Here is a 12702-nt window from a genome sequence, read left to right as displayed (position 1 = left end):
CATGAGCTGGCCCCGACAGGCAAACAGGAGTTCTCTGGACAGTGTGAAAGAGGGAGACCAGGCAGGGTAAAGAGCCTGCAAAGTAAACAGGAAATTGCCTCCTGATGCCAGCTCTCAGTCACATTCATAGCTGGCTAGGTTGGAAGGCCTTATAGACTTTACGAGCCCATCCCCTCCTTGTTCACACAAAGACTTCAAGAAATTCAGTCATTTGCCCAAGGCCCTTTATCTGGTTGGTGAAGATCCTACCCTGCAATCTACATTTTGGCCTCAGAGTTCAGCATTTTTGTTTATTTTGTTTGTTTGTTTGTTTCGATAATGACCATAGATACACATGTGTCTGGCAGGCAAGAAAACGTGTCGCTAGCCTTTGACCTGTAAGGCAGCTACGGACTCACGCAAGAACCGGGTCTTAGCATCTCCACCCCTTCTTCCCCCACTCCCATTGCCAAACACAGAGCCTAGTTATAAAGGCTAAAGATAGAAAAGTTGAGAATCAAAGAAATGCTAACGGCTTCTTGAAGAAGGTAGTGTGGCAGCAGCAACTCAGTCTGGGAAAGGCACGAAAGCATGAAGTCCCATGCAGAGTATATCCCACGAAAGCATGAAGTCCCATGCAGAGTATAGTCGGGACCCTGTCGGCCAGGACTCAGCAGACCGCAGGGAGAGCCTGTCTCCAACCTGGGGTGAGATGAATCATATTAGCAGCTGCTCTAGACAGTTTCTGGACATCTCTGAGATTTAAAAAATAATAACAAATAAAAATTGTAAATTTTTCCCTTTACCACTGCCAAGCCCTGGGGTGTGAATGTCCTGCTCTGAGCTGTCCTCGCCTTCTCACAACACAATCAAAGGGTCCTTTCCAGTGTGCAGGCTGATTGTGCCCCTCCCCTCACCACCTGCCTCCCCATGAACCTCAGAATAAAAGGCAAACTGCTTATCCCTGTACAAAGGCCCCTAGGTAGAGGCTATTCCTATCTTTCCAGTTTCACCCCTTGCCATCAGAAAAAATATTTACATACATACATACATCTTCTCTTCTCTTTCACTCAGCTTCTGCCATGCAGCTGATTATGTCTCCCACAACCTCAGTGCCTTTGCACATGCCTGCTATGCCCTACCTGCTCTCTCTTTACTTAACAGCTAATTGTCTTTAATGTGTCTGTACATCTCATTCTAGGAATCTATATTAAAGGTGTACAGAGGTGTATAGGTGGGTTATATTATACCTGAACTGAACCTTCGACTGGAGGGAAAAATTTAAAAAAGAGATACATATGCGGGGATGCTTATTACTTTATTTTGCATTAGGAGAAGTATAGGAATGATGTCTATCTATGGGTTAAATAACTGTGTCCCTCTATCCTGTGGTTACCGTGGAGATGGAAGAGGATGACAGATGTGTATAGAGGAACATGGGAAGATTTCCAGGGCATGTTGTACTAGGGAGTCCTGGAAGCAAAGAGAGACAGGTTCATACGTGGTAGAGACCTCTCCTATCATCCTGAGTAGAGTCTTGGGTAGGGGCTTAGGAAAGTTATAAAAAGGGGGTTTACTATCAATGGACCTCAGGTCTTTAGAGAGCCAAGTTTTCCCTAATAACCCCTCACTGGGTATTCAGGTCATTAAAAGCATGTATTTTTGTGTGCTATTCTTTAATGACCAAAATATCATGTCATATCGTTTCATTGACTAAATTAAAAATCATCTGCAATTTTTACAAAGGGATACTGGCTTCAAATGAAGCCAGTGGAGCTATGTTCCTGAGGGTGTTTGATTCGGGGTCAGAAAACCTGCACTCAATCCTTAATTTCCCATGGACTAAATCTCTAACTTGGGTCTAGTATTTGTACTTATTTATGTGAGCTTCATTTGCCTCATCCATGCCTTGAGAGAGGTGGACAAAATCATCTCTGTGGTCTTTTGTTGTAAGATTCTATCCGTCTATTACTCTTAAAGCTTGTGGAACATTAATAAGAATAATAACTGCTAACATATGGCTAGTGATAACCATGTGATAGACACTGTTCTTAGCTTCTTATATGTATTAACCATTTTAAGTCTCATAGCAACATGTGAAATAAATACTATTATCTCTATTTTATGGAAGAAGCTCAGGCCCAGAAATTAAGTATGTTCAGTCACATAGCTAGAAAGTTGTGGAGCTGTTAACAGATCCTAAATCCAGTCTGACTCCAGAATCTATGATTGCAGCCATTCTGTTACATTGCAATTAAAAGCCCCCTTTTTCTTGCTACCTGATTTAATGATTCATTCAAAAAAAAAAATGAGTGTTTAGGAAGCAAATCTGAAAAACTGATATGAAACATACAGATGAATATAAAAAAAGTATCTGCAAGAGAACTAATACAAAAAACAAGCAAAAGTTTTACTTATTTAGCAGTTTTATAACATATCAACCTCTATGTACTATAATGTACCTGTATCTACTTGCTTCAAATGCAAAAAAAAAGATGTCACAACTACCTCATTCTTATGCATGTTTTTCTCTGAAAATAACACCATAAGACACATGCGGCGTTGATGCTTTCGATTTTAATTTCACAGATGAAAGAACTCGGTGTCATCTTCTACAACTGCAGCTGCCTGGTCCTCGATTTACAAAGGATATTTGCTCTATATAGTTCATTAAAATTCAAAAGCAGAGTGCCTCAAACCTGGTCCAAAAGACTCTATGGAGTCTACGACAATGAAAAGAAACTGCAACTTCAGTTGAATGAAACCAAATCTCAAGCGTTTGTGTCGGTGAGTTGCTCTCCCCTCCTCCCCTTCTCATTCTTCCTCCAAAGGCTCTTTATTAAATTGGAATTATTAAGTGTGATCCTGTATTGGGCAAAAACCAGCGACAGTGGTTCTGTCCCATAACTCAAAGAGTCAGAATGTGTCCACGCTTACGCTCCGTTGTGCACTCAAACATAATAAATCTTGATCAGCATTCCTCCTGTCAGATACGTTGAGTTATCTGATTTGATTTCCTCAGTCACCCTGTAAGCTAAGCATGGGGTTGTGACCATTTTGCAAATGAAGGTATTAACACTTACCTACTGTTAAAACATGTGCTCTGAATAAAGAGACCCCAAACAGGCTTTTTGTGAGCAACGTGGCTGTTTATTCACCCTGGTGCGGGCAGGCTGAGTCTGAAAAGAGTCAGCGGAGGGCGATGGGATAGGAGTTGGTTTTAAAGGTTTGGGGTAAGCAGCAGAAAGTTACAGAAGTTACAGTTTAGGGCGGTTTTTTTTGTTTTTGTTTTGTTTTGTTTTGTTTTTTTTTTTTTGCAAGCTGGGAAAGGTTCTTAGGGTCTGGAGTCACGAGGTTGGCCAAGGTCGGTTACAAAGTCCAATGGCCTTGTCAATTGAGGCCGGAATAAGAAACAACAGAAGACTGTCTCAGGTTAGTTAGGGGCTGCAGGGGTTGATCGTCCTTCTACTTTCCAGTTACTTCAGGTTTTCTAAATCCATAAGGCCCTCCAGAGGTGTATGTGTGGGTCATGGGGTCACCAAGCACAGTCAGACCTTACACCTCCTAGCAAAAAGTCCATCAGATGGGACATGCCAAGAGAGGTGCCAGCACCCAGCTCTTCTGACACCAGAGCTATTCACCTATTTTCTTTCTTTACTATTATTCTTTAAGCCCCGCTGAGTGATGTTCCCCTCCCTGTGTCCATGTGTTCTCATTGTTCAACACCCACTTATGAGTGAGAACAGGTGGTGTTTGATTTTCTGTTCTTGTGACGGTTTGTATTAGCCTCTTTTCAGTGCCCTACATTGATGATTTTTCAGACTTGTTTTAGCAGTAGAACCCTTTGATGAGACAAATCTGAGGGAATCTCAGTGTATAAATCAGACAAAAACAGAGCTGCTGTACCGGGTTGGGCCACGCAGGCAGGAGGCCCACACAGCAGGACAGTGCTCCTTGCACAGCTTTGCGCCACTGACTCTGCCAAGAACCATTAGCCACACCCCCTCGCCCTCACCTTTCCAGTCCACCACCCAGCTGGCCACGTGCCTCAGCTATCCAGAGATGTTACTGGGAATGGGCAATGTAAATCTCTGGGCCTATTGTCGTAGTGCTCAAGCCATAGTATAGTAGATCCTTGAATAACATTGTGTTGTATAGTGCCCATTCATTATAATGTTGATAAGAACAAAAAGTTGATTTCCAGCTGGGGTCACTGGGTGTGTGGAGTTAGCACATTCTCCCCATGTCTGTGTTGGTTTTTGCCGGGTACTCCTGTTTCCTTCCATATCCCAAAGCTGTGAAAGTGAGATGAACTGGCAGCTCTATGTGGTCCCAGTGGGAGCAAGTGTGAATGTGTGTGTGACTCTGCCCTGCAGTGGGATGTCATCCTGTCCACAGGGGTCCTGGCTGCATCGGGCTCTGGCCACCCGTGATCCTGGGTAAAGAATTATTTTACTTGTTTTTATTAATCTTTTTGTTTTGTTTTGTTTTGAGACAGAGTCTTGCTCAGTCGCCCAGGCTAGAGTGGAGTGGCGCGATCTCAGCTCACTGCAACCCCCGCCTCCTGGGTTCAAGCAATTCTCCTGCCTCAGCCTCTCAGTAGCTGGGATTACAGGTGCCCACCACCACACCCGGCTAATTTTTTTGTATTTTTAGAAAAGACAGGGTTTCATCATGTTGGCCAGGCTGGTCTTGAACCCCTTACCTCAAATGATTTGCCCTCCTTGACCTCCCAAAATGCTGGGATTAAAGGCATGAGCCACTGCGCCCAGCCATTAATCTTTCTTAAATGTATGTATGGCTTATATTTGTTTCAATGCTTAATACTCAAAGTGTTTTGGTCTTTAGAAGTTTGGTGCTGTTTTTGTGACCAGCAATAACCCATAGCAACTTAACTCTGGTTTATATCAATAGCCTCTGGTAAAATTGTTATCGTCTATCAGCTTGCTTAAAGTCAGAGTATTCAAGAATACTGTGGACGGCATTAAGTGAGGACTTAATGGTACTTAAGAATTGGCTAGGAAGCCTGTTTAAAGGGCAGATTTACAGTGTCCCCTGTCCCCATCCAGATCTTATCCACTGGATCAGAGATGAGATCTTGGAATTTTTATTTGAAGCAAGCCTCTTAACTTATCCTGATGTTCAGAGCAACTTCTCTAAGTAATGCTCCTAATATAATATTGCTATTTTGACCTTGATTGATATTAGGGCTTTTATATAAACAAATTTTGTGTCACTAAACAACATTTTATTTTTTTATTTTTATTTTTATTTTTTATTTTATTTATTTATTTATTTATTTTTTTTTTTGAGATGGAGTTTCGCTCTTGTTACCCAGGCTGGAGTACAATGGCGCGATCTCGGCTCACCGCAACCTCCGCCTCCTGGGTTCAAGCAATTCTCCTGCCTCAGCCACCTGAGTAGCTGGGATTACAGGCACGCGCCACCATGCCCAGCTAATTTTTTTGTATCTTTAGTAGAGACGGGGTTTCACCATGTGGACCAGGATGGTCTCGATCTCTTGACCTCGTGATCCACCCGCCTCGGCCTCCCAAAGTGCTGGGATTACAGGCTTGAGCCACCGCGCCCAGCAACAACATTTTATTGAAGATAAGGTGAATTGTATCCTTTTTGCTTGTTCAAATGAAAGTACCATCCAAAAGTTTAGAAATGTAATCTTTATTGAAGATAAGTGAATTGTATCCTTTTTGCTTGTTCAAATGAAAGTACCATCCTAAAGTTTACAAATGTAATCTTTATTGAAGATAAGTGAATTGTATCCTTTTTGCTTGTTCAAATGAAAGTACCATCCTAAAGTTTACAAATGTAACAATAGAAAAACAAAAGTTTAGAAATGTAACAAGTTGTTTGTCGTAAATAACAAAGTCACATCAATGTAAAGAACAGCAAGTAGACTATGAAGGTTGTTCATCAACTAGAGCTAAAATAACTTTTTTGTATGGAGGAAGTCAAGAACAGAGTAGCAAAAGTAGCAGGTTATAGGGCATTTTACTAACGGAATATAAATGTAAATTATGTATACATTTTCAATTCATCTCAAGATGATCCTATAAGCTCAAGAGGCCAGAGAGTATTCCCAATTTGTGGATGAGTAGCAATAGAAAATTTGCCAAGGAACCTTTAATTCAGATGGTAATAGAGTGATATTACAGGCCAAGAATGGAACACGTGCTCAGTCAGGTCCAGCAGAAAAACAAATTGGAAATGGCAAAAAATAGATGAATTAATGAACAAATTTTGAATAATCACTGGATTTTGAATTTGCAATCTAAATCTTGGAGCAAAGTGAAATGTGGTTGTTGCGTAAGTTTAAATACTAACTCTTAAACAGAAAAGGGTCAGGTTTTTGTCGATTTTAAAGTTCATGTATTTCCCACAGCGAGTGGTCTCAGGCCTTTAGTAAAATCTAATACAGTTCAGCACCTTCGTTATTTTCTAGGGCAAATTTAGAAGTGGCTTTTTCTTAAAGAGTTCACCTCAAAATTAGTTGTGAAACATTTCTTTGGGTGGTCTTTTAAATTATGTAACACCTTTACTTTCTATTTTTATTTACTCATTTTAATTTGCTGTGTTATTTTATATTTTTTTGTTAATATCAAGCCTAACCTTGAATTTCAATTCAACAGATACTGATGGAACACCATTTTGGAGAGGTATAAAATCTTACAGGTACAAAAAAAGTCAGAAAACCCTGCTATTAGAATTGGTATCATTCAGACAGAGCTTATTGAACTCCTTTCTATTTTAGCATTTATCATATTTTATAACTATTTACTTATAAATATCTTTCCTGCCATTTTATTAGACTCTGAGAATTATCTACTGTTAATATATTCTTTTCATAATTGGTATTCCCAGAATTTAACTTGGTGTTAGCTTAGAACAATAAATGTTGGATAGGTTTTATTAATGATAATATTAATAGAAAGCTCCAGAATGTATAGTTTTCTCAGTAATATATGCCAGACAAATGCCAAGACAGATTTACTTAAATTCAATATATTTGTTGTAAATATCTTAAAATAGTCTGATTTTCTCAAGACTAAGTGGAACACATATGTAAAGAGTGTTTGAAAACCTTAGTAACCATTCTTTAAATTAAATTTTAGATAATTGATAACTTAGCATAGTTTGATATAAATTTTAACTTATAAAGATTATTTGCAATTTTTTTCATGGAATGCAAATAGGCACTTAGATTTAACTGTGTGATTTCTAGTAACTTGGGGCCAGATAATTCTAATTCTCTTATATTTTCCGTTGAAATTGGATGATGGGAACAATAGTTGGCTGTTTCTGTTTTGTAGATTTCTTTTTAGAGTTCTTAAGCTTAAGCAATTGCTTTCCAAGATAAAGACTAGTTCAAGGTCTGTTTTTATTGATCTAGATGTCAGACAGATTTCATTTCTTTTGTTCTTGTTTTTGTTTTTGTTTTGTTTTTTGAGACAGAGTCTTGCTTTGTCACCCAGGTTGGTACAGTGGTGAGATCTTGGCTCACTGCAACCTCTGCCTCCCAGGTTCAAGCAATTCTCCTGTCTCAGCCTCCCGAGCAATTCTCCTGTCACAGCCTCCCGAGTAGCTGGGATTACAGATGCATGCTCCTCGCCTGGCTAATTGTTTGTATTTTAGTAGAGGCAGGGTTTCACCATGTTTCCTAGGCTGATCTCAAACTCCTGAGCTAAGGCAATCCACCTGCCTCAGCCTCCCAAGGTGCTGGGATTACAGGTGTGAGCCACCACGCCTGGCCAGATTTCATTTCTTGTTGTTTATTGTTTAGTTAATTCACCCATCAGTCACGTATACTGAGATCTATTTAGTGAGTAAGGCCTGACATTAAATAGAGCTTGATGCTGGTATGGAAAAAATACCACTTCACATTCCTCTTTAGAAACTTCTGTGTATATTGTTAATTCATTTAACAGCATTACAGAGATGTAATTTAAACATCCTAAAATTCACCCTTTTAAAGTATACAAGTCATGCCAGTCACGGTAGCTCACACCTGTATTCCCAGCACTTTGGGAGGCTGAGGCTGGCTGATCCCTTGAGGTCAGCAGCTCAACACCAGCCTGGCCAACGTGGTAGAACCCCATCTCTACTAAAAATACAAACACACACACACACACACACACACACACACACACACACAAATTAAAAATTAATAAAGTGTACACTTTAGTGGGGTTGAGTACAGTCACAGGCACAGTTTTGCAACCATTTCTACCATCCAATTTTAGAACTTTTTTTCTTCACCACAGAGAAAAAACACCAGACTGATTAGCAGTCACTATTTTCCCCTCCCTCAGTCCCTGGCAGCCACTAATCTACTTTTTTCTTTATGGATCTGCCTTTTTCTATACATTCTATGGAAGTGGAATCAAATGTGTATAGTCTTTTGTGACTGCTTCTTTCACCTAACATAATGCTTTCAGGGTTGATCCGTGCTGGAGCATGGAGCAGTGCCGCCTTCATTCCTTTTATGGCTAAATAATTCCATCGCATGGATATGCCACACTGTGTTTGCCTGTCGATCAACTGGTGGGCATGGAAGTGTGTCTACTTTCTGGCAATTGTAAATAATGGTGCTATATTCATGTACAGGTTTTTATGTGCATACCTGTTTTAAATTCTTTTGAGTTTATACGTAGGAGTGGATTTACTGGTTCATGTGGTAACTCTATGTTGAACATTTTGAGAAACTACTAAACTGTTTTCCAAACTGGCAGCACCATCTTACAATCCCACCAGCTATATGTGAGTTTTTATTTCTCCACATCCTTGGCAACACTTGTCCCTTTCTGCCTTACTTTAGCTCTATTCGTGGGTATAAAATGTAATCTTCTTTTTGTTTTGATGTAAATCTTTTAACATGCTTATTGGCCATTTGTATCTTTTCTTAAAGATACAAATATCTGTCACATATCCATCACATCTTTTGCCCATTTAAATTACATTATTTTACAAATTTGTGTTGTAAGAGTTCTTTATCCAGTCTGTATACAAGTCCCTTAATCAGAAACATGATTTTTTACAGAGACAAGGTCTTGCTGTGTTGTGAGGCTGGCCTAAAATTCCTGGATTTAGGGGCCTGGTTTAAATATATGATTTGCAAATATTTTTTTTCTTTCATCCTATGGGTTGTCTTTTCATGTTATATTTGAACATATATATTCTAGAAATGGAGTATATCCTTTTTTTAAACCATGAAACTGTTATAAAATAATTACAAACCTGCTAAGGTGTTTACAAGGTGATTATTTCATGAGTATGCAAAATAAATTACATTCATGTGGCATCTGTTAGTCTAAGAGAGAAACCCAGGTTAACCTAGAAGTCAGGTCCCTCAAGAGCTCTTGACTGATAAACGATTTCTGCAGAGCTGGAATATTGAAGAGAATCTGTATTTTCCTTTTCCTTCTACTTTACTATGGAACAAAGAAGCATACAGCACAAGGCTTGGAGAATTAATTCAGGAGTGCTAAGAGGGAAGCTTAGCCCTCTCTCTAATTAAACCGTTGGAACTAGTTAACTTCCTCTGCCAGTTCATTCTTTTGTGTTATTGTTTATTCATTTCTATCCCGGACAAACATTTTAAAGCCACTAGTATATCCAGGCACTATGTTTAAAGGTAGAAGACTCTAGAACACATAGCGAAGTACCACCAGGCCCCCAGGTGCAAGGGGACTGATACAAATAATTATGCATTTCCTTCATGAACACATGGAGCTGGAGCACCCACCATGTGTCAGGCAGTGGGAATGCAGGAAGCACTAAAGCGGGTAAGTGCTTATAAAGATCTGTTCACTCACGTTTGTAAATACACAGATTGAAGCAACAGACTACAACAGACAAACCTCCAACATTTGTGAATTTATGAAGCACTTTCACATTCATCCCTCAAGTATGTGTTGAGTATATTACATGTGCATGACAAGATGCCAGAGATACACAACCAAGCAACACACAAGCAAGTGGCCAAACACATGGACAGATGAATGCCATGTAACTTGTGCTAGAATGAAGCTCCACAAAGCAGGGATCTTGTCTTGGTCACTGACATATATCCCCTTCCTAGAACAGAGCCTAGGAATTTTGCAGGTACTTAGGAATATTTGCTGATTGAACGAAAGCAGGCACAGAACCCAGCCAGTGAACTGGCTGTTCATTTATTTGAGCTCTAAGGCAAACCAGTATAGAAGGTGTGTTATTATCATTAACCCCCATTAGGAAACAGAAATAGAGGTTCAAAAAGTGAAAGGGACATACCAAGATGCCCCAGGTTCTAAGTGCTGGAGTCTGACCTGTATCAGCCAAGCCCATACTCTTTCCTTAAAATTATGGCCACTGTATCCGTACTTGTAAGATAATAGCAAAGGAACGTGACCACAAACGACTCTGCCTACAATTTGTTCCTCCCCAAAACCAAAATCCAGTTTTGGAGCATGCAGTGAAATTCAGGAAGTTCTAACTGAAACAGAAACGTGAATGTTTAGACACATTTCAGACTTGACCTTCTACAAGTTCAATCTGGAGCTAAGATCCTCAGCTTCTCCACATTAACCAAAGAACCTTTAAAGCAGACCCAACAGGCTAAGGGCATTAAATAATTTGAACATTTAATGGCATAGGAAAACGAGTAACACAGAATTTCTAAAATCCATTGAACTGTACTCTTAAAATGGTTATGATGGTTAAAAAGAAAAAGCAAAAGAAATAAATAGTATGGAAGTACAGGGTTGGGTCAAGCAACCTTTGATTGGAGATTTGAAAACACTTTCATGAAGGAGATCACATTTGAGCTGGAATTTAGAGAACAAAATTAGGAGGGCTTTGATAGGCAAAAGTAAAGACACATCAGCCGAGAAGCCAGCATGAGCAGAGATGCCCAGAGTCAGACATGATGAGGGCACAGCTATGGACTATAAATTACTTGCTTTTCGGGCACAGACAGGATGGGAGCTGGCAAATGAAGGAGGCAGAGACACAGGACCATGGATGCACCCCTCCCAGTGAGTTCAATCTGGATTCTGAGAAACCAGGAGTCAGTTCTTCCTGGGAGTGATGTATATTTGCTTTTAAACATCCTGGAGGTAAGGCAATGAGTTAGAAAGGTGTTAGAACATCCCTGCAAGCCGCACTAGTGCCTGAATGAGGGAAACTTACTGAGTGATCAGAAGTAAGAGGAGGGACAGACCCTGGAAACACTGCAGAAGCACAAGCTTTCTGCCTTGGTGACAAATTGCACATCTGTGTATCTGTGTGCTGAAGAAGAGGAGTGTAGGACCCCCTTTAAAAAACAAAGACTTGGCCGATGTGGTGGCTCATACCTGTAATCCCAGCACTTTGGGAGGCCCAGGTGGACGGATCACCTCTGATAGGGAGTTCAAGACCAGCCTGACCAACATGTAGAAACCCCATCTCTACTAAAAATTCAAAATTAGCTGGGTGTGGTGACAAGCCTGTAATCCCAGCTACTTGGGAGGCTGAGGCAGGAGAATCACTTGAACCTGGGAGGTGGAGGTTGCAGTGAGCGAAGATCGCACCATTGCACTCCAGCCTGGACGACAAGAGTAAAACTCCATGTCAAAAACAAACTTGAAATTCATCCTCATTCCAAAAGAAAAAACTAATTTAAATGATCAAAAACTCATCCTGTAAAGAAAAGGTGGTACATATACACCATGGAATACTATACAACCATGAAAAAGAATAAAATTATATCTTTTGCAGCAACATGGGTGCAGCTAGGGGCCATTATTCTAAGCAAATCAATGCAGGAACAGAAAATCAAATATCATGTTCTCACTTATAAGTGAGAGGTAAACATTGGATAGTCATGGACATAGAGATGGCAACACTAAACACTGAGGACCACTCGTACGGCGGGGAGGGAAAAGGTCACGGGTAGAAAACCTGTCGAATACTACTATTCTCACTACCTGGATGAGGGGATCAGTTGTACCTCAAACGTCAGCATCACACAATATATCCATGTAACAAACCTGCACCTGTACCCCCTGAATCTAAAATAGAAGTTGGAATTATTTTTTTAAGAAACCAACTCATCCAGCTGAGCGCAGTGGCTCATGCCTGTAATCCCAGCACTTCAGGAGGCTGAGGCGGGTGAATTGCCTGAGCTCAGTAGTTCAAGATCAGCCTGGGCAGCATGGAGAAACCCCGTCTCTACTAAAAATACAAAAATAACTGGGCATGGTGGTGCATGCCTGTAATCCCAACTACTTGGGAGGCTGAGGCAGAATTGCTTGAACCCGGAAGGCAGAGGTTGTGGGGAGCTGAGATTGCACCATTGCACTCCAGCTTGGGCAACAAGAGCATAACTTCATCTCAAAAACAAACACACACACACACACACACAAAGCAAGCAAACAAGCAAAAAAAAGCCCTCATTCTGCTCATGGTCACCTGCCAGGAGGACTTTCTGTGTGAGGAAACCCAGCAGGTGTGTGATCTTTAGCATGCTCCTTCCTTACCCCTGCTCCCCTTCTAAGGTGGGTGTCCAGCCCAACAGCTTCATCTCACAAACCTCTACGCTGGGGCAGAGATTCCTACTGTGCAGTGTAGGGAGCTGTTCCAGACATAATTGGCAAGGAAGGACTCTGAATGCCCAAAACTACCATTCATTCCAGGCAATTCCAAAAATTTGTTTATTCAGCCTTTCGGTATTAAACATCCTGGCATTAT

General features: G+C 40.6%; 1 protein-coding gene across 5 annotated transcripts in view; it reads left to right on the top strand.

Annotated features, from left to right (window-relative positions):
- Nucleotides 1-12702, top strand: part of PLD5 (phospholipase D family member 5) — a 369722-nt gene that overhangs the window by 331372 nt on the left and 25648 nt on the right. For all 5 annotated transcript variants that reach the window (XM_074385400.1, XM_003935333.4, XM_074385401.1 and 2 more), the window contains one exon: nt 2569-2766. In XM_074385400.1, coding sequence (XP_074241501.1) covers nt 2569-2766 — 198 coding nt within the window. The remainder of the gene's footprint in view (nt 1-2568; nt 2767-12702) is intronic.

The sequence above is a fragment of the Saimiri boliviensis genome, chromosome 14, assembly GCF_048565385.1.
Source record: "Saimiri boliviensis isolate mSaiBol1 chromosome 14, mSaiBol1.pri, whole genome shotgun sequence".
Lineage (NCBI taxonomy): Eukaryota > Metazoa > Chordata > Mammalia > Primates > Cebidae > Saimiri > Saimiri boliviensis.
The sequence above is the reverse complement of the archived record's forward strand: the minus strand, read 5'-3'. Positions and strand labels throughout refer to the sequence as shown.